Genomic DNA, 23,003 nt, shown 5'->3' with positions numbered 1-23,003 from the left:
TTTAGCCGAACACATGGATCATTTGTGTATTTTTACATTTGATTAATGATTATGGTATTTTGGGTTGAAAAATAATAGAATTATGTTTTGCATAGGGATGAGCATAGGTCGGTTTGGGTCGGTTTTTGGCTAAAACCAAACCAAACCGTAGAAAGTCAGTTTTTCGATTTTTAAACCCATATAGGTTCGGTTTTTGCATGGTTCGGTTTTTCGGTTTTCCGGGTTGGGTTTATGGGTTTTCGGTTTTAAACCATGGGTTTATGAGCTCCTATTTTTTTTCTAGTTTTTGGGTTCAAACCTAGTGAAAATACGTTGCGATAAATAGTATTGTATCTACTTTAAATATACCAAAATAAAGAGTACGAATTCTAGTATTATAAAAACATAAAAATGTTTAAAATATCAAAGTTTAACACCATTAACAGTTTATTGAAAATAAATATAAAGTATTAAAGAGATAAAGTCTAAAGTCTAAAACTAAAAGTTTAAAACATAATAAATAATATATACGTGGGTCGGTTCGGTTTTTATGGGCGGTTTTATACGTCAAAACCGAACCAAACCGTTATTTTTCGGTTTTTGTAAAATTCAAACCTAAACCGTCGGTTATTGTTTTGGTTTCGGTTTTTCGGTTTTTCGGTTCGGTTTTTGCTCATCCCTAGTTTTGCATAAGAATATAAGCACGATTGAATTTGAACAATTTTGAAAATGGAGGATCAAATCCGTTAATATGACAAAGTAAGTGGACTTATTTGCATAAACCCTAAAATTGTGTGTAGGAGTCGTAGGCTTGTAGCAACTTTGGTTCAATTGCCTCACATCTCTCTCGATCGGCAGCAAGACCACCGGAGACTCGGTACGGTGTAGAGAGAATGGAGACGGCAGGACAGTGGTTAGAGAAGGCGTTACTAGATCTTTGCCGGAAGACAGACGGTTTGGAATTAGATGGAGATCTCATCTCAGGGCTAGTCTCCTACTGTGACCTTGCTCCTCCAGTTGACGCTAAGGAGTACCTCGATGTAATTGCTCATATTCCGTATCACTACTTATTCTAGTTATTCTGGTTTATCTTCCTTACGATTTTAATTCATCATCGTGCTATTTATTATAGACTTTTATCTTTTGGTTTAGTTAACTAGTAGGGTTTTGCATATCGTTTTGCTGAATCAATTGATGCATAAGGCAAGTTGATGGTTGAATTTATTTGAGGGTATCCATTGGAGTTTATTGAGTTTATGTATTACTGTGAGTCAGAATGCTATATTGATCATCTGAAATCAAGTTATTGGTTCAATTGGGTATAATGAAGTTGTTTACTAGCAATCTAAATTGTTAGATCGTCTTATTGATTCTGTGATACGCAAGAATAGGCAGTAGCATAGCTACAGGGCGGTATTTACCCTAAGTATGCTTAGAATTTTGATAGATATGCACTGGGCATTATCTTTCATTTGATTTCTAGAGTAACAAAAGTAGAATGTTAGATCAGTGTTTAGCTTTTGAAAATTCCAACATGAAATGCATCTTGCTCTCTATAAGCACACCTATCTGTTTTCACTATATTACCATATTCATTTTGCAAGTGCCATTTATATGAGGTTAAACAAAGATATGTTATGGCTCATCAGTTTACTAGATGTAGGGAGAAAGTGTTAGAAATCAAATGTAATTGCACAAAACTTTAACACATTTTGTTGTTTTCTTCTTGTTGTGATATACATATACAGAATATAGTTGGTGAGGAAGCTGGTCGACCCGTGATTAATGAATACCTGAAACGAAGAGGTTATATAGAGACCACCACCCCGCCAGATCATCCAACCACCCAATTCCGTGAGTATGTCAAACCACCATCAAAAGAAACCGTAGTCATGTCTAAAAAGCCAGTAAAACCTCCAAAAGAAACTCCACCCTCCACTTCGAAGAATGTCACAGCTCAGATCACACAACCACAAAACCAACAAACGGGAAGTCAAAGCAAGTCAAAGAAGAAAAAAACCGGGAAAGTCATATCTCTTGCTGAAGCTTCTAAGGGTTCGATCATCTTTCAGCAGGGGAAACCATGCTCATGTCAAGCCCGTAGACACAGATTGGTTAGTAATTGTTTGTCTTGTGGGAAGATTGTGTGTGAACAGGAAGGAGAGGGACCTTGTAGTTTTTGTGGGGCCCTTGTTTTAAGAGAAGGAAGCACGTATGCTGGCTTAGAGGAAGAAACCGTTCCCTTATCGGATGCTGAGGTGGCAGCTGAAGCTTATGCGAAAAGACTTGTTGATTATGACCGCAACGCTGCTTCTCGTACAACGGTTATAGATGATCAGAGTGACTACTATGAGATTGAAGGGAATAGTTGGTTGTCAATGGAGGTATCATGTTAGGTCACATTTGTCAGATCAGACATGACATAATAGGTTGTACTGTGTTTGTTGTGCATTGAAGACATTACAAACTATTATGTCATGTCATGTCATGTCAAGATTTCTCTGATATCTGATACTACGTGGTTGTCTAAACTTTTAACTCTTGTTGGACACAGGAAAAGGAGCTTTTGAGGAAGAAAAAAGAGGAGATAGAGGAAGCTGAACGAGTTAATCGCAGCAAGGTTGTCATATCATTTGACTTAGTTGGGCGTAAGGTAACTTCTTTACCTTTGTTATTGCTTTTTTGCATTGCCCTTCTTTCCTTTAATATCTTATTAATGTAAAATTATAAAACTGAAGTGTTTTCCATTGAGTCCTAACTTTTTGCACGACAAAAGGAAGTAGACCATTCCTAAAATTACGACTCTATTTAATTAATTTATAAATTAACATTGTAGGTTCAATATTGTTAAAATTTTGGAATGTCATTGTAGGTTCTTCTGAATGAAGACGAAGCGTCTGAACAGTTTCAGAAGAGTATCATGCTACAACCTGTTAATGAACGAGAAGTGAACCGCATCAAGCCCAATCCGACCCTTGAAATACAACCGGTTTTTATCGACCCGGGCCACAGAAAGAAAAAGCCCGAGGTGAAGACCAAGAACAGTCATGTGAAAAAAGGTGTATCTACTGGCTTGTGCTTGGAAATTAGTGGGAGAGTGCAACATGATTCTAGTGAGAACTAACACACTATTACCATTTGGTGGATATTAGCAACTTTTAAGATGGAGGTAAAAATCTGATGTTTATAAACACTTATGCACTTTTAAGAAGAGAATATTTTTGACAAACTAAGATGGGGGTGTTAGTGTTACATATAATATTCATCATATCTTTTAATCTAATTGGCGATTTTTTTTAATGAAAAACTAAATCTCTTTAATACCAATTCAACAAAAAAAAGTTATTAAATAAATATGTATGTGCTGAATTGGTCTCATTTTGCACCACTAGTTTTTTTTTTTCTTAGAACTTTGCACATCTCTCTCTTTGAGCATAGCCTAAACCCCACTTGTTACTCAAATGTTTGATGACGATAAAGTTACTAACAAATACTAAACTATTTTGTTAAGTATATTTTGCAAATATGATATCAACAAAATACATCATCCCTACGCAAGCGATACTTGATATATTTTGCAAATAGTTAACCATTCTTAGGTCTTGTTGTTTGATAGATATTTTTTCAGGTCCAAACAATTTTTTCTGACTGAATGGACCGAAAAGAATGTTTGATATGCATAAACAAATGGTAAGCTTCAAGAGCATTCGTTAGTAAAGTATTTTTATTTTCATCATTTTCGGTTTCATGTATCACCCTATGAAACACATTGTTAAAATGAGTTGCAATTGCATTTGAATGTCTCAATTTAGAGAAAGGTTAATCTTTACTTCGAGGAACATGGGCTTGACTGGGGTATGTTTCCGCGACTCTCCCCCAAAAATTACGCGCATTGTCGTTAATGTGGATTGGATCTTCTGTTACATCAATCTATACACGAGTGAGTAACATCTTTTCTTCAGAAGACCAAACACGAGCCACTTTTAGTGATGACATTTAAAAGAATATGACAAATAAGAAAGTTAAAAGAATTGAATTAAGAAGATTTGAATGAATGAAAAATGAATAAGGATGATGGTATTTATAGTTGAAGATAAAAGGTTTAAAATTTGAAATTCTGAAGAAAAAAAACGGAACAGTTACATTTAAAAAAATGTATTTTTTTGAAAAAAGGAATGTGAGTTAATGGGTAAAAAAAATCGTCTCTCTCATCGGCGAATTTCCACTGAGTTGTCGAGCCAAACTTGGCATGCCGAGACCTCGGCCGGTGTTTCGCCGAGAATGGCGAATAAGATGCCAAAGCCTCTTTGAGTAGCCTAATTAATATACTTTTTGAATGAATAATGATTTACTATTTTTAACACTATTCCTTGGAAAAACTATGAAAGTAGTTTAGTTATTGGGATATCGACATTTGACCATACAAGCGACTCAAATCTCACATAATAATCACCATTTTTGAAAACAACTACTTTTGACCACGAGTTTGTTTTTTGAAATCAAATTTTTGACATAAAATGATAAAAATGTTTGGAATTAGATTTTACAACGCTGACCACTATCCCAAGATTTTTTATTTATTTATGGTTTAACCATAGAAAACAGTGGGTTATTACTTGGTAGTTTGAGATTGCAAACCCTTGTATTAATCGGGAAATGACCTTGTGGTGATGATAACGGACAAGAAAGAGACACATCATGTAAATTGGTTATCAAGTCTTTTAGAGACAATAAGCATCAAAAATGAGTTTTTGATGGAATATTATTTAGAAGTATTAATCTTTTCCAAGTGGTAATATATTTTATAAGGGTTCCGTACATATAAATAACGCCGAAATCCGAGTTATAACGAAGAAGTTATGACCCGTCGAAGTTTTACGGCAAAACCGACACGATACCGAGAATCGTAAAAAGTGAATTTACGATAAAATACTTTCTAGCCTTAGCAATCAAAACGAAAGTCGTAGTATATTTTAAACCGAGAGTGTGCATAAAAAGAACGTCCAAATCTGACTTCGTATGAGAAATTTACGATTTTTCTAAGATTTAACATAACAATGCACAGCCCGAAAATTCAAATTTTAGATCGGTCGATTTTTAGCCAGTATAATCTAAACGAGAAATGAAGGTATTGTTAATAGGAGTTAAACAATAAAAAGACAGTCGAAAACGGAGCTCGTATGCGAAAGATATGGACGAAGCTTAGTCCTTACTTTTCGAGCGCGGCGAATTCGATATAATTTTGTAAATCTATGATAGAATGAGAATTAGCCAACGGGATCTAAATGAAAGTTGTAGTACTCATAAATACCAACGTTTGTATATAAATAACGTCGAGAATAGAGCTCGTATGTTAAAGATATGGACGAAACTTAGTCTCTACTCTTCAAGTGCGGCGAATTCGAATACAGTTTTGTAAATTTGAGATCGAATAAGAATTAGCCGACGGGGTCTAAATGAAAGTTGTAGTACTCCTAAATACCAACGAGTGGATATAAATAACATAGAAAACGGATCTCGTATGCGGAAGATACGGACGAAGCTTAGGGGATACTCTACGATAAAATCCCTATAAATAAGAGATGAACTCTTCATAATTTCTTCAAACCACAAGCCTCTCTTTCTCTCTCTAACTTCTCTCTAACCTCCTTAAACCCCTACCAAGTCTAGGGAACTTCCTTAGCACAAGAAGGAAGCCCCGGAGCGTCCGACGGCTTCGAGAAGAAAAGCTTTTGGCTCGGAAACGTTGCTCCAGCGAAGTCCGATTTTTAATAAAAAAAACTGTTGTAAGTGAGCTACGCCTACACTATTTCTAATATAGCTTTTATTTAAATATAGTAATGTTATTAGGACCTTATAATAATTATTTGGGATATTATTATGAGTTATATAAGTGTCGTTATAATATTTGTTTAACCACTCGCATAGAAAACATATCTCGTACGCGGAAGGTACGGGGAATCTAGTTTAAAGGGTCGTATAGGGTTGTTGGATTTCAGAAGTACTATATGCCAAAATGGTCCTGCCCTCTGGTGTTTTATGTTTGCCCCTGTTTGTACATAGTGGGTGAAGAGTATTGTTTAAGACTTATATAATAGTAATAATAGCTAGACTATTAATTAGTCTCAGTGAATATTAGACTAAACCTTAGCGATAATAATGTTAGGTTTCATCGAATGAAAATAGAATCGTTAAAAGCGAAGCGCTGCCCGAGTTTGGAATCATCACTTTAACAAGTGAGTGCATAGTTACTTTCATCTTACACATAGATATGAAGTATTTAATATAAATTATGTGTTGTGTGTGCATATTATCTGTGTTCTTGATATCTATGAGGGATGAACGATTTCTACATGTTTTAAATGATTTAAATTGTATATATATTTTATATCTACAGAAATGTTGGGTAAAACATGGGTAGATGAAATAGTTGATGTGCGATAAAATGATGAGAGGCCTCAATGTTTAAGACGATCTAGCCATCTAACAGAGTATAGATGACGACCACAGACTATTCTAGACAGTCCAGTGGAACACTAGTAGGCTCGTAACTTATAGGTGTTTTTGAACTACGTATTCACTAGGTATTTTTGAACTAAGTGTTCACCATATGTTTTGAACTAAGTGTTCACCATATGTTTTGAACTACGTGCTCACTAAATGTTTTGAACTACGTGTTCACCAGATGTTTTGAACTGTGTGTTCACCAGATGTACCCTGAAAAAAACCCTAACGACTATGAGACTTAGTGCCTAAACCTTGGCGAATATACAACTTAGTGCCTGTTTTATAAACCCTGGCGACTATGAGACTTAGTGCCTAAACCCTGGTGACTATGCAACTTAGTGCCTGTTGAGTAAACCCTGGCAATGATGGATTTTTTTGTTGATCCTTAAGATGATCCTTAGGAATGAATAAACGAGGAATAACTAATTCTTAGGGTAGATCCTTAAGAGTAAAAAAGATAACAGGGATGGGTAATTGTGTTGATTGTTTGATGTTTAAACATAATAATTATATTTTTGTGGGTTGAAACCCCTATGTACTCACCAGGTTTCCCAACCTGACCCACTCAAGCTTATTTGTATCACAGGTGTCGATACGAAGCTACTTTACACTGAGAGATTTAAAAGAGATGTAGATCACTAGAGAATGTAAGTTCTGTTTATGCTTATGTTTCTGTATTGACGATCACATCCCAAGGTTTTAAAAGGAATAAAAATACATTTCTTCGGAAATGCTTTGATAACGTATTTATCATGTTTTACTGGGAACAAATTCCGCAACACTTATATTTAAAATATCACTCTTATTTCTAAACAAAGCATAAATAAAATCGGTCTTTTCTGGCCGTGAAAATGGGGATTTCACAGACATGCGGAGTTCGACCAATATGAAGGTGGGGGTTTAGGGCTTGGTTATGAAACTCTCAAAATCTCCATCTAGTTGATCTTTTCTTCAGATTTGTTGGTTCACGCAACAACATCAGTTTTTGGTTGAATGATTTGGGGACACCATTAGCTTGATCATTCCTTAGGCTATTTGTTTTGGAAACAAAACCTTCTAACCTTAATTACAGGACGTTGCAACGTTCAAAGAGCTCTGTCTCGCATGCACAGTCAGTCGATTGATCAATGTAAACCCAGGTGATCGAGTTTTGCTTTTCATCCATAACCTGGTCGACATTATGACTTGACGGTAAATCAAGTATGTTAGTCCTTTCAATATACAATTTGCTCGTAGGTTTGTTTTTTGTGCATAGGTCTTTTCTTGGTTTCAGTCCGATCGTATTTTTTTCTTTTATTGTAAACATCTCGTAAGAATAATAAGAAGTTGTTTGGTAGGATCTGAATTTTTAAAATGTTTGAACTTTTAAAAGGCTCTAAATAATATTTAAGAGGTCGGAGAGGACAGCGAAAAGTAAAATGGAGAATGTTCTGTGAAATGGAAAGAAAACATGGAAAAATATTTGTTGAACAATTAGGATAGTTGGAACACGTTCTACTTTTTTATTTATTTTTATTTATTTATTCACATACAACTATTTCTTTTAAAAATTAAGAGAATCATGAACAATTAAAAGGCAAAAAATTAAAAGGCTATCAAATACTTTAAATCTAAAAAATTAAGAGTTTGTCTCTTATTTGATTTTTCAAAAAGTTAGGTTTGGAATGAGTTTGGGTTTAAACCCGAAAAAGATCTAGTAAAACTGAGAAACCAAACCAATTGGTTTTAGGTTGGGTTCTTGTTTTTTAAAAACCGACAATTCGATTTTGGGTTCGGTCTTACCTCAAAACTAGGGATGTCAACGGGGGCAAACGGGGCGGGGAGTGCATCTCCCGCCCCCGCCCCCGAAATTTCCTTGCTCCCCTATCCCCGCCCCCACCCCCGAAATGTTCAGCTTTCCTACCCCCGCCCCCGCCCCCGAATCCCCTTTATTACCCCCACCCTCGTCCTCGATTGATTTTGGGTTGTATTTTTATTGGCTAAAAGAAGTTGTTATTTACGCTAAAATAAACTATTTTTTAGGTAACAAATAATTATTTGTAGTAGAATTTTACATGTTGAAAATAAAAAAGTTATGGCATCTTAAAAACATTATACTAATAATTTAAAAACATGTTTTTTTTGATGAATTTTGGAAACTCAAAATCATGTTATAATTTGTTATATTTATATAATTAATATATGTAAATATATGTGTAATTTATTAACGGGGTCCCCATAGGGGTTTCGAGATGAGATTGCATATCCCTGTCCCCGCCCCCGAAATTAAAACGGGGGTTAACCTTGTCCCCGCCAAGATTTTTTTTAAAATTTCCCCCAACCGGGACAGGGCCCCACGAGACTTTTTGACATCACTACTCAAAACCGGTCCAACCGGACCCATGCTCACCCCATGTATTTTCCAACACTATCAACAATAAATTATTATTTCCAAACTAAACCATTATTTTGAAATATTCCATGCATTTTCAAATATCAATCAATCATAATACTTTTGAGTATATTGACATTTTTGAAAATATTCTTTGTTTTTCCAAACTACTTTACATATGAAGCAACTTGAAAATATAAAAACCTTTAATTTTCGAAAATTATGGTCAAATGTTAATATCATTTAAAAGAATGTGTAGCATGTGATTTACATTTACTTCAGCTAAGTCTAGTCATTGATAACTTGTTCTTAAGTTGTTTTTAGGAGAAAAATGAAAAGAAATGAAAGGATCAAAACGGAGGAGGGCCTTTTTATTTTTTTTATTTTTTTATTATTATTTTTTTTAATTGCATATTGAAGTCAAAACCTAAACAAAAATAAAAATCTCATCTGACATTAAAATATAGTTTTTTTTTTAATAATATTTGACATTTATTGTTTTTTTTTTAATTATAACTTACAAATATACATAAATACAATATAGCCTTTTTATGTTTAATGGAAACAATAACGAAAACATGGACAGAGATTCATGTACTTATATCTCTCCTCTAATAAAAGCCTCCCTAAGGTGCCACACGTTATTCTTGTCCTTTTCTACATTTTTCTCGGAAATTTGTTCCCACCCAAATCATCCCTATAAATTAGACAAAAAATCAGAAAATCAAAAGTTAATATTTGTTTCAAAAAAAATCTGTCTCCATATTAAACGACAAAAATGAAAAAGCTATAATTTGTGTGTTTGTGTAAATATACTTCTGTAATACAATGGCTTAATAAGAAAAAGACAAAAATGAAATGTTTTTTTTTGTAAAAAAAATCAATTTATAGCAATGTACTTTCAAAGCACATTGCTATAATTTGTGTGTCTTAATACTCCTGCACTACAATTGAAAAGTTATTTAACGTGTCCATAAATTTTCAAAATGTTATTTAAAACCCATAATTCAATTTTTATTTTGTCTTTAATGCCTTAATCCCATAATTATATATATATATATATATATATATATATATATATATATATATATATATATATATAATGCATTAATATAAATAGAATGCTTAAAACAATTTCTAACCTACTTTTAAAAACTCATTTCTCTGCACAGTTTGATCCTCCTATAATAGATGAAAAATTGATTAGGGGGAGGGGTACTCTTTCTATTGATTTACAAAATTATATTATCATTAATTGTGCATGTGGGTGTGTTAATGTACCTGTGTATGTTTGTGTATCTTTTTTTTTTATAGTGGCCAAGTATGTAATTTATTATAGTAGGACCTGTTATTTTTTTAATCTTTAAATGTTCAAACTTGGGTTTGGTAGCACCCAGTTCATCTTTTTCTTGAATATATATATATATATATATATATATATATATATATATATATATATATATATATATATATATATATATATATATATATATATATGTGTGTGTGTGTGTGTTATTTGCAGGTCAAAAAATTGATAATGGAAACCATGGAAGGTGCACTTCAATCCTCTAAAACAGCCCCTGGTCATGTTTGATCCATCACAAATATATTATTGATTTAGAAAATGGTCCATACGGCATTATTTTTTTTACATTTTTTGTCCCTTTATTAATAAAGTACACATTAGACATATAAACATTTTTTTAAAACAGGAACGTGTTTCTTTGGTCATGTTGCTTTCTATGTGTGTCAATATGTTTGTAATTAAATTACATATTAGTGTGTTATACCATCTATGTTTGTAATTAAATTACATATTAGTGTGTTATACGGTTTAAATCTAAAGGGTGCATATCAGTTGGTTATATTCTTAAAATTCTGCTTTTTTGGGTAATTTTTTGCCATTTTTTGTCTTCAAATCTTGCTATCAAATAAAAGAAATTGCAATCTACATTCATTTTTTGTTCTAAACCATTACTTTCAATTTCAAACCACTCACTAGGCACTGATATGAGTTTGTCCTCCGTTTTGCACATATATTTAACCCTAATATCTAGCTAATCAATATAAAAATCGCATTCCAATTTCGGAAGGTATATAAAATTAAAATTCAATTAATAAATTATTTGCTAACATTAATCAGATGCACAAATTTAACCCTAAAATCTTGGAAATTCAAATTTCAAAATTTCAAACTATTACACACAAAGTATGAAAATCATACTTTCAGAAAATTGAAAGTTACATGATTGTGTCTTCGCTCTTGACGTATTTCGAGTTACTCCTCATACCATTTCAGTTTTCGATAACTTCTTCATAAGAATCAAATTTCTGCCAAAAACAATCAGGTACAATTTCTTTCAACTAATCTATGTTCTGTTAAGAAAACAATCGTTAACAAAAATTTACATCTTACCTTCAATTGTCGCATCTTCATACCATATTCATTTGTACCTTTAATTGTAAAATCGGTATAAGCTTCTACTCCCTTCAAATTTGATTCGATGATTGTATATTCCTATCTCCTTCACGATAGCAATGGACAAACTTCCATATCTTTCTTAAATGAATGCCTTCGAAATGTTAATCTTGATTGCGGAGATATAAATTTCGATATTCGATGGTTCTAGGTCTCCATTTCTATTACAGCAAAAGGGAAAAATGGGGTTTGTTACTAATAGATGATTATCTTCTACGTGGGAGAATAGGGGTTATTACTTGTGTGAATCCTTCAAAAAAATGTTCTTTTTTTCTAATTTTTTATATCAATAATATTTATATAATTTGGATTGGTATGTATCCCATTTATTATTGAAATAATTATAGTTTAAATAATTACCTAAGATTTTATATTGATATGTCGTAATTATTAATTTCTAATTTAAGTTGACATAATCTATTTAAATTGCCATTTTATATATCATGCTCCACAATTTAATAAATAAATGTGATTTATATATAATTATGTAATTTTATGATTTAGAAATATCATTTATATCCTATTTGGTTAGTATTCAATTCGTCAAATGAAGTTTATACAAATTATATAACCTACCAATCGATGTATACTTTTTTATTTTTATTATATATCAAACAAGAACATGAATGCAATGGACCCTAGAGAGAGAAGAAGAAACAGAAAGTTATATTTGGATAACTGAAAATCCAAAAAACGTTGTACTACATCATCATCTCATCGTACACCTACTGGACATGCTATAAATTTTTGCCAATACGGTAATCTTCTTGCTTTATTTTGCATTGATAATTATAATATGTATTATTGATAGATTTTAAATATGTTATTCATTTTTATTTAAAAAATTAAAAGAAATTCTAATATATTTAAACTTAATATAAAAAAATGTCTTTAAGTTGTTTTCTATGATTTTACAGGTTCAAATAGTACTACAGAATCTACAAATGCTAAAGAGAGGAGAAAAATTAAAAAGTTATATTTGGATAATAGAAAATCCAAAAAATTACCAAGCACATCAAGCCATCAAAATTCATCGATTACACATACTTCTTACATGTCAAATAACGGTATTTATATTCGTTTATTTTACAATTGATTTGTAAATATAAAAATTATATTAAATTTGCAAAACTATTTAATTTAGTGTATTTATAATAATTAATATTTTTTTATTATTACTAACCATGTTTTCTAATTATGTAATAGATGTCTACGGTCATCGTGTTAAATTAATATCTACAGGTAATTATACAGACGTTACCTTAGATAAGGAAAATATAAACTCAGCCAAATCATGTGTATATCAACATACAAATATTCATCATACTTCAAATGGTACGAATTTCTATATATACGAATTTAAAAATATACGTTTCACATTTATATAACTCATAACAATTTCTAACATTCTAATTTGTATTTTAATTTCGTCAGGCAATTATATTTTCAACAATAAAGTTCAAACACCACTATCTATTAATTTACATAATTCAGTGTTTGGCATTGGCACGACATCCACCAATCGTTCCACAATAACTTATAATTCTCCTTCAACAAATATAAATGTTAGAACTCTCTTTTCTAACATTTCAAACGGTATGCATTTATAAATACACAAACTTAGAAATATATGCTTTATATTTATATAAATCATACCAATTGCTAATGTTTTGATTTGTATTTTTATTTTATCAGGCAATTGTATATTCAATAATAACCTTCAAACACCAATATCTATTAATAAACACAATTCAATGTTTGTGAATTCCACGACATCCGGTAATCGTTCGACAATAATCCAGAATTCTTCATCAATCAAGTTACCAAGAGGAAAAAATCAATTAAAAAGGAAGACTTCAGATATATCCTCTATACCTGTTTTTGACTTGACATTAGATGAAGAAAGTAATCATGATCATATTGTCGAAGATAAATTTCGCGGTATATCAAAAGGTGATAATAATTCTAATAATTTTAATATTATTTAAATTTATTTAATAATCTGATATATATATATTTTTTACTTTTTAATATTTTTTTCATTCAATAGATTACTTGGATCATGGAGACGAGATTGTTATATGTCAGATTTGTCATGCAAAATTATGGCTAGATGAATCGCTTAGAGGACAAAAAAAAGGCAATACGTCTTATTCCTTATGTTGTGGTTACGGAAAAGTTGAGTTACCACCCTTAAAAGAAGCACCGTCGTCTTACAAAAATCTTTACCGTTCCGTAGATTCTAAAAGCAAACACTTCATGAAAAAACATTCGACGTTACAATTCAATGTTTTCATTTACATCCATGGGAGGCAAAGTTCATTCATCCATCAACTCAGGCAACACACCATACATATTCAGACTTAGCGGTCAAAATTATCATAGTATGGGAAGTCTTTTACCTACAGGTGGATCATGACCAAAATTCTGTCAGTTATACATATATGATACAGAGAACGAGATTTCAAATAGATCGACAAGTATTGGGTATATTTTTATAATCTTCATCTAAAAATTAATTTCAGTTCATTTATCTTTTTAACTAACATTAAATAATTCTCTATAATATTTTCAGTGGACCAAGGAGCGCTTCTACATCAAGTTCAAGGTCATATGATCTCCAAATTATAGAATTTTTGAAGGATATGTTAGATTCAAACAATGCGTTGGTCAAGTCTTATAGGATGGTAAGAGACAGTCTTCATGATAATCCTGGTGCTAACTTGAAGTTAAGATTAATTGGAAAAAGAGAACAAGATGGAAGGACGTATAACTTACCAACTTCTTCTGAGGTAGCCGCTTTAATTGTCGGTGACATTTGTGATTCAATTGAAAAAAGAGACATCATTGTTGAAACCTCATCAGGATTACTAAAGCGTATCAGTGAATTACATCCTTCTTACCTTGCTCTTCAATATCCATTACTATTTCCATATGGCGATGATGGTTACAAAGTTGACATCCTTCATAGAGGTATTACATCTTCAAGTAACAACAAGCGCCCGACCTGTACAATGAGAGAATTTTTCGCTTACAGAATTCCAGATAGAGATCAATCGTTCTCACTACTTCTTAATGCAAAAAGGTTGTTCCAACAATTTTTGGTTGATGGTTATACAATGTTTGAAAGCGAGCGATTATTTTTCATACGTAAGCAACAAAAAATTCTTAGATGTGAGTCTTATGAGAATCTGCGTAATCACCAAGCACGTGGTAGTACAGATATTTCGAACGTTGGTCAACGTGTGATTTTACCTTCTTCATTTACCGGTGGTGCACGTTATATGATGCAAAACTATTTGGATGCCATGTCGCTATGTAAATGGTTTGGATATCCAGATTTTTTCATAACCTTTACGTGTAATCCAAAATGGCCAGAAGTTCAAAGGTTTCTTAAGGACACTCCACTTCATCCTGAAGATAGACCGGATATATTATGTAGGTTATTTAAGATAAAGTTGGATGCATTTATTAAAGATTTAAGGGAAAATGAAATTTTTGGCAAGGTTCAAGCAGGTATTTTAAAATTATACTTTAATATATATATATATATATATATATATATATATATATATATATATATGTGTGTGTGTGTGTGTGTGTAGGTTATATATACCTTCTTTAGTTTCTAACTTCTATTTTATGTGTATATTTTTACATGCAGTGGTTTATACAATTGAATTTCAAAAACGAGGTCTGCCTCATAGTCATATATGTTTGTTTATGCATTCTGACTACAAGCTTCCTACAGTTGAATATATCGATCCCATTATTTCTGCTGAGATTCCAAATATCGAAGAAGATCCAGAATTATATTCACTTGTCAGGGAGTTCATGATTCACGGTCCATGTGGAGCTGAAAATTTGAATTGCCCATACATGGTGGACAGAAAGTGTTCTAAAAACTTTCCAAAGCAATTCTGTAATCATACATCAGTTGATTCAAATGGTTTTCCCTTATATAGGAGAAGAAATGATGGACATTTTGTTGAAAAATCTGGTGTTCAGTTAGATAACAGGAATGTTGTTCCATACAACAAATATCTATTAAAAAGATATCAGGCACACATTAATGTTGAATGGTGCAATCAGGGATCTTCTATAAAGTATTTATTTAAATATATAAACAAGGGTCCTAATAGAGCGACTGTTGCTATGGAGCCAAGCAATAATGATTCTGATAACAATGATGCAGTGGATGAAATCAAAGAATACTATGATTGTAGATATATATCTGCATGTGAAGCATCATGGCGGATTTTTAAATATGATGTTCATTATAGGTATCCTGCTGTGATTAGACTACCTTTTCATCTTCCTGTTCAACAACAAGTTGTATATGAGGCAGACGACGATATTGGAGATGTTCTTGACCGACCTTCAGTTGCTTCTTCAATGTTCACATCTTGGATGAAGTGTAATGAAATCAATAAAGATGCACGGAAACTTACATATGTTGAATTTCCTACAAAGTTTGTTTGGAAACCTAAACTTAATATTTGGAAGCCAAGGAAAATTGGATATTCTATTGGTAGAATTCACTCGGTTTCACCTAAGCTTGGCGAAGCGTATTTTTAAGAATTCTTTTAAATAAAGTGAAAGGTCCAAAATCCTTCGAAGAAATTCGCACAGTCAATGGTGAAATATGTTCTTCTTTTAAAGATGCATGCTATAATTCGGGCCTTTTAGATGATGACAAAGAATACATCGAAGCAATTAAGGAAGCAAGTGTTTCTGGATCTGGTTTTTATCTACGTTTCTTATTTGCTACGATGTTATTGTCCAATAGTTTGTGTAAACCAGAGATTGTGTGGGAAAACACATGGGAATACCTTTCAGACGGAATTATTTATTCTCAACAAAAGAGATTAAACTCTCCAGGTATTATATATTTATTAAATTATTATTAAAACTGTATCATATAAATTTCCAATATGCAATCAATTACATTTTACCTCCCAGATTATCTTTTTTTTAATATGTTGTAAGTAATATAGTATTTATCGTACAGGTTTATCACTAAACGAAGATCAAATTAAAAACTTGACTTTGTTCTAGAACAAATTTTACTTCGAAACAATTCCAGTCTCAAGAACTATAGAAGGACGCCTTACCCAGATGCTGATTTGGTTTCATCTTCAAACAATCGTTTGATAGTCGAGGAGCTAGATTATGACATATCAAATTTGAAGAATGAGTTTGATCGGCTCTTTGTTTCATTAACCGACGAGCAACGCAACATTTTTCTTGATATAATGGCTAAGGTTAAAAATAATAAGGGAGGTGTATTCTTTATTTATGGTTATGGTGGAACTGGTAAGACATTTCTCTGGAAGACAATTTCTGCAGCCATTAGATCCCAAGGAGAGATTGTTTTAAACGTTGCTTCAAGTGGGATTGCTTCATTATTATTGACTGGAGGTAGGACAGCACACTCTCGGTTTAATATTCCCATAAATCTTACCGTGGATTCTTTTTGTAAAATAAATCCAAATAGTGATCTTGCGAGTTTAGTAAGAAAAGCCTCATTGATCATTTGGGATGAAGCACCAATGGTACACAAGCATGCATTTGAAGCTTTAGATCGAACTTTGAAGGATATATTTGATGGGTTTTGGTCCTAAGAACATCCTATGTGCTCATACAAACCCTAATGCTTGGATCTAGGTTTCTCTATTGTACATGCAAGTTATCCAAGACTATAAACCCTAATTCTAGCATACAAGTAATCATATTAACATAAGAATGGGTTTAAGATATTACCTTGATTGTTATGTAGCAATAACAATCCCAAATCTCCTTGTATTGACTTTAGAAAGCTTAGAGTCACAATTGTCACTCCTCTAATGGTTTACAAACACCATAAGCAAGAGGATGAAGAGGAGAGAGGATGGAGGCTGCCCAAAGCGTGTTCTAACCCTAGAAGAGATGTTCCCCACGTTTTTTAGCCTTAACGGTTCTATATGTAGTGAGGCTATTAGGGTTATCTAACAAGGAAACCCTAATTTGGATTCTTAAGCCCTAAGCAACCCATGGACTCCTTTAATTAGGGCCTTGGACGATTTCCTTATGGGCTTCCCCATAGAATTCGTCCACTCCTTCATATAAGGCAATCCATGGCCCAAATTGCAATTATCCTATAATTACAATTCCAGTCCCTTAAGTTTAATTAATCTCTTTTAGTCACAAAACTAATTACCAATTAATTATTGACTAATGTTAATTAAACAATATGATTTCTCCTTTAATATATTATTCTCATAATATATTAATAAATCATATTTAATCATTTTTCTCCATAATTCATCCTATCAAGTTGCTTAGGTGAAGGCAACCCAAAAGGACCATGCACCATCGGGTCAAGTACATACCAAAATAGTTATGGACTTAGACACTAATCCAACAGTCTCCCACTTGGATAAGTCTAATAACTATTCTGCGTATGACTTCAGATCCTGATCTGCAATCGTAGCTCTCCAAAGCCGCTGTCAACTCTGATCCTATCAGATACACGTGTCCTTAGATAAGGGATCATATATTCCTCCATTCTATATATCATATGAGATATGATTTAAAATCATTCTCTTTGTACTATATCTCGATTCCCGATTTATGACGACTGACTAATTGAACAAATCAAATTAGCCCTAGCCCGGCTGAGCATTTACGTTTGTCATCACAAAATCATCGAGGGGCCCAAAGATATCGCTTTTATCCTAATTTGGATAAAAGGAACGGATAAACTTTGATACAATGCTTGCTTGCACTTACTCACCGAATCACACACAACAATATGTTTTATAACACCAAGTTACTAGTGCGTTTACATATTATCAATGTGCAACCGATTTGCAAGATACAACTCACACATCTCGGTTTCAAGAATATAAGATGTTATCGTCTCACCAATCACTCGTGACACAATCCATGGAGTGATCCAAGTGAGCGTGGGTTTAATCCAATGCTCAAATTCATATTCATAAGCACTCATGAACATTGCAGCAAACATTTGCTTATGTCTAGTACTCGTTTAGACAATCCACACACCAATTCACGACAGTCTTCATTCATATCTACTTCCAACATATGAACGACTGTGGCCCGTTCGAATAATTCGATTATTCTTAATAAATTCAATTATTCTGGAAGTCAAAACATGCAAATTGAAACACAAGAATAATACTAATCCCATATGGCCTCAAACCTTTGAGTATAAACAAAACACCTTTTATTTATCACCATATCGATTACTCATTATTTGTCGTTTCGGGTAATCAACTTCTTACTTGAATTATTACACTTGTCTCATGCTCCTAGCATGCACACAATGTTTACCTATGGTTCTTACTTTGTGAAATAGACCAAATTGAGCACATTCCCAATCATTCTCATTTCACAACTCCAAATCCTTTTTCTATAAGTGAAAGAATATCAAATTCTTGCTACTTATAGATTATGCTAGATTCTAACATTTTATGCAATGATCCTTTCGTGATATCACTGCACCAAAGTCACAAAGACTATTGCCAATGATATTACAAAGTCCTCTATCGGAGATTGTTACAATACAATTCCTTAGATATGATGTCTTTCACTCAAAGTACATTCCTTTGAACATCCTTTTGCATAAAAGTTTCTAATCTAGACATAGATTTTCAGTATTCAATTCCTAATATGGACACATTTCCATATTTTCCATATGACAACTTATTCTTAATAGAATCTTATCTATTTATAATAACGTCGATATGGTACATTCAATATAGAAACATTTCCATATTTTCCATATGACAACTCATTCTTAATAGAATCTTTTCTATTCATAATAATGCCGATATGGTCCATCCAATACCATGCTTCCAACTACTCACAAGCAACCAATCCTCGTCGAACTTTGGATTGTCCTTTGATAGTTGTTTAATTATTTTAGTCAAAACCGATTCTAGTCCCTTTTCCCTCTAAATGCGCTAGACATTTGGAAAATTTTAGAATGGTCAAACATTAAAGCATTTGCAATCAATCCTATACTCGAAGCGTATGGGACACGATGCATAATGTTTTATTTGCTATGTTCTCAAAATTCGAATTGTGAAGAGGAATGCCGTAATCATAATCGAAATTTTAAGAACACACTATATACCTTTGACTAAATTTATTAACATTCCATAACCTAAGCCTTTAGATTTGAAATGAAGCATAATATTCTCTCCCTTAATTATAGCAAAACAACTTTACAAACCTTACGACTTTGCAAGGTATAACTCTTGTTTTCTATAATTAATATTGCCAACTTGCAATATGTGCCTTAATAATCATACAATCATAACATTTATGCTCCCACTATCATGATGATTATTATAAACATAATACTTATGCTCCCACTAGCTTTGACATGTATTCAGAAACAACTTAACTTTCAGAAAAAAAAAATTACTTATTGAATTTTTTAAGTTCATATTTCTAATACTTAGTGCTTTGATAATCTTTTATCAATGCTTCTTGAACTTATACACCTTTGCCTTAGATAGTTCATATGTGTGTCTAAACAATTAAGACTAATTGTCAAACCTCACAATTCAAATCATGGAAAGGGATACCGTAACCATGATCGAATTCGAGAATGCAATTTTACAATCACTATCCTCTTAAAATCTTTCTTAGTGAAAGCATTTCCTCACAATCATTTTCATGAAGGAGGAAATCTTATGACACTTAGATTTAAACGGTGTATTTGTTCCTATCCATATGAATTTGTCAAAACCAAAGTTTACGACAAATTCAAACTCATATGGATCAAACTTTCTTGATCTCGATTTCTTGCCTTCATGGTAGCACAGCTGCCCACCATGTCTTCCAAGTAGTTAAGCAGCTCACCTTTTCTTATCAATGTACTTTCCATTGATCAAGGTCCTTGCCTTTTATGCATTCAAATGAGAACTCATAGGACTCACATGCATAATTAACTCAAGTGGAACGACACAGAAACAAAATAATGTCAACACGATAGGTTGTAAACCTCAACTCGTGTGTTAGTGATGATTGATAAGGTCTATTTGATTTGTTCTTGAAACTTTTCAAGACCATTAAGACTCCCACTAACTCCTTGACATATAAGATCCTTTTGTCGATAAACATTTCTTGACAAACAAATATTCAAGAGTTAGTGTAGCTTTTATCTAAAACACTTCATAAATTGGTCCTAGTTGGTCTTTGTCTTATCCAAGACATCACAACTTTCCACGTTTGATGAAAGTTATAAACCTTCTTAATACTTTTCACTCATTGTCACAATCTTAACTCTAAGACTTGTTATGGAACGAAGTATGATTGACCTCTTGATTTAACCATTTCTTCAATTCTTGATTCCTCTTCTTAGACATACAATTATACTAAGACTCACTTAGAGGATCAATTGAGATATGGTTCTTAATCATTAAGACCTATCATAAAGCATAAAAGGTACTCTCCCTTCTTCTTAGAATGAAGAAACTTTTATTTTTCTGCCTACTTGATTCTTCTTATTCGTTCTGCTATTGATTTAAACTTTTTCAATTAGTTTAGAATTACACTTAATCTTATAAGTATAATCATATTTACTAAACCTTTAGTAAATCATGACGAATATCTTTGTTATTCTTATGGTGGATTTGATTAACACGTAACTTTGTGTGCTCGATCTCCTAGTCCTTCACTTGACACTTTGTCAATGAATTAGTCTAATTTCCAAATATGAAATTTCTCATTCATCGTGCAACCAAGTTGCATGATTCCAAGTTTCTGTCCAATTGAAACTTGGGCGATGATAAACTCTCCCTATTTGGTAAACTCTCGACTTTCCATAAATAACATAATAAGAACCAAATCCATTATTGCTAATAATAGAAACATTCAAACATCAATTTTTCATATACGCCATTGCAAGGATAAATAAATAATATAAAATCAAAATTTATTTTATTGCGGAAAAATTTTGTCCTTACAATGCAACTCATTGAAAAACTATGCTAATACATCTTTCTTAGCTATTTAATTCTAACTCTAAGTAGTAGCTCAAGAATCTAATCTTCTAGAAATGCGATCGAAATCCATTCTTTCACGGTTAGATTCTGCTCACTTCTTCCCTTAAGTTTCCTTTCTTTTCTTCGATCCTACAAAACATCAATTGTAATGTTATCACATTATGCCATAAGAATCTAGAATAGAAGCTTAAAAGAGTTAGTTAATGGATTTTACCTATATTAGAGCCATACATTTCGACTCTCCCATCTCTTAGATCTCTTAGGTAAATGGGGAAGCTTCGTCTCCAATGCCCCTTCTCTTGGCAATAAAAGCAAATTGACTCTTTTGGAACATGACATGGAACTACTTCAGACATTGCCTTTCTCTTATGATCAAACTTTTCGATCATAGCATGTCTTTCGTTGCCATTGTCTATATCCATAGAGGTCTTAAAGGCAGATTCACCAATCAACTTTGCTTTTCCATTGCGCCAAACCATTGCTGATTCAGCAGCAATAAGCATATAGGTGAGATCTATAAGGGTCACGTCGCGGTTCATCATATAATACTCTCTTACGAACTCACTATATGAGTTAGGAAGTGACTGAAGAACCCAATCAACATCCATCTCCTCACAGACAACGGATCCCAACATTCTAAACCTATCAATGTGTGACTTCATCCCTAGGACGTGTGCACACACCGACTTTCCTTCTTTATGTTTACTTGCCAAAAGGGCTTGAGTGATCTTGAACTTTTCAAGCCCTCGAACTTGTGGGTTAGGGAGAATAATTGGAGGAGGTGGAGGAAGTGAAGTATGATCTCTTGTTCCTTGATCGAATCGTGGAATATCATCTTCATGTGGAATGCATGTTCCACGGGATTTGAGAAGACCATAGTTGTCAAACTTTGACATCTACAAAACGGGAGAAAACGAATTCAAGTTAGTTGATTGATTGAGTCCTTAGTAAATCACCCAAATGAGATACTAAGGCTAGGACCCAACACAATATTCTACAACTCGGGAGAGGGATGCCGTAACCCAAATTGCAGAACATTTGAAGGTAAGTGAATGACGATTCACTAATTTCCACCATGAAAAACGAAAAAGAAATTTAAGTTTTAAATCTATGAAAACTCCTAGATCCTATGAGATTCATTGAACATTTCAATGGCATGTTTAAATCTCGATATGCCCCTCTTGTTTGTGACTGGAATGCCGAGGATCACAAATTGGGTGTGAATAACCATGCAAACTTACATGGTGCCCTCACATGTTACAGTCACCTATTCGATGTGCCGGTAAACCACACACGCTCCACCGAACTATGACCAACATTGAGTCACCCTTTGCTACCTTTGCTTAGAACCATTTAGTGTGCCGGTAAACCACACACGCTCCACTAACGTCTTCGCAAGGGCACAAAGTGTAATTTCATGGAATTGCATCAATTCACTTTGCCTAAGTAACTAAGATTGGGAATTTGTAAAACATTTAGTTACTTTTGTACTTCATTATACTTATAATAGAAGGTTTTGTCCTATCCTACCCGTTCGGCTAACGACCCTCCACTAGTCAAGAGTGCGGTGGGTAAGAGTGGATACCCATTCAATCGCCTTTTTATAGGCAATTTCCTTAAACACCCCTTATAGACCAGCTTCGTGAAT

General features: G+C 33.0%; 2 protein-coding genes and 1 long non-coding RNA gene across 3 annotated transcripts; 2 read left to right on the top strand and 1 right to left on the bottom strand.

Moving 5' to 3' along the window:
- Nucleotides 1–785: 785 nt before the first annotated feature.
- LOC145057076 (transcription regulator/ zinc ion binding protein) lies at nt 786–3,208 on the top strand. Its single transcript, XM_079004878.1, has 4 exons — nt 786–1,019; nt 1,728–2,363; nt 2,534–2,632; nt 2,852–3,208. The coding sequence occupies exons 1-4, from the start codon at nt 873–875 to the stop codon at nt 3,101–3,103; spliced, it is 1,134 nt and encodes a 377-aa protein (XP_078861004.1). The 5' UTR covers nt 786–872; the 3' UTR covers nt 3,104–3,208.
- Nucleotides 3,209–9,312: 6,104 nt separating this feature from the next.
- Nucleotides 9,313–11,564, bottom strand: LOC145067632 (uncharacterized). Its single transcript, XR_013688866.1, has 3 exons — nt 11,274–11,564; nt 11,103–11,188; nt 9,313–9,554 (listed from the first exon to the last, which is right to left on the bottom strand). It is a non-coding gene; the product is annotated as an uncharacterized LOC145067632 (long non-coding RNA).
- Nucleotides 11,565–11,962: 398 nt separating this feature from the next.
- LOC145051931 (uncharacterized) lies at nt 11,963–16,960 on the top strand. Its single transcript, XM_078999762.1, has 9 exons — nt 11,963–11,999; nt 12,254–12,403; nt 12,543–12,578; nt 12,771–12,932; nt 13,032–13,277; nt 13,387–13,675; nt 13,912–14,852; nt 15,001–15,904; nt 16,423–16,960. The coding sequence occupies exons 1-9, from the start codon at nt 11,963–11,965 to the stop codon at nt 16,958–16,960; spliced, it is 3,303 nt and encodes a 1,100-aa protein (XP_078855888.1).
- Nucleotides 16,961–23,003: the final 6,043 nt, after the last annotated feature.

The sequence above is a fragment of the Lactuca serriola genome, chromosome 1, assembly GCF_051521515.1.
Source record: "Lactuca serriola cultivar US96UC23 chromosome 1, Lser_US96UC23_V15, whole genome shotgun sequence".
NCBI classification, from domain to species: Eukaryota; Viridiplantae; Streptophyta; class Magnoliopsida; order Asterales; family Asteraceae; genus Lactuca; species Lactuca serriola.
This window is presented reverse-complemented; position numbering and strand designations above follow the sequence as displayed.

Excerpts from the sequence above, each read along its gene's own strand:
- LOC145057076 (XM_079004878.1), top strand. The coding sequence starts at position 873 with ATGGAGACGGCAGGACAGTGGTTAGAGAAGGCGTTACTAGATCTTTGC. Across the intron at positions 1,020-1,727 it reads ACGCTAAGGAGTACCTCGAT|AATATAGTTGGTGAGGAAGC; the intron begins GTAATTGCTCAT and ends ATACATATACAG. Across the intron at positions 2,633-2,851 it reads TTGACTTAGTTGGGCGTAAG|GTTCTTCTGAATGAAGACGA; the intron begins GTAACTTCTTTA and ends ATGTCATTGTAG.
- LOC145051931 (XM_078999762.1), top strand. The coding sequence starts at position 11,963 with ATGCAATGGACCCTAGAGAGAGAAGAAGAAACAGAAA. Across the intron at positions 12,000-12,253 it reads GAGAGAAGAAGAAACAGAAA|GTTCAAATAGTACTACAGAA; the intron begins GTTATATTTGGA and ends ATGATTTTACAG. Across the intron at positions 12,579-12,770 it reads TGTTAAATTAATATCTACAG|GCAATTATATTTTCAACAAT; the intron begins GTAATTATACAG and ends TAATTTCGTCAG.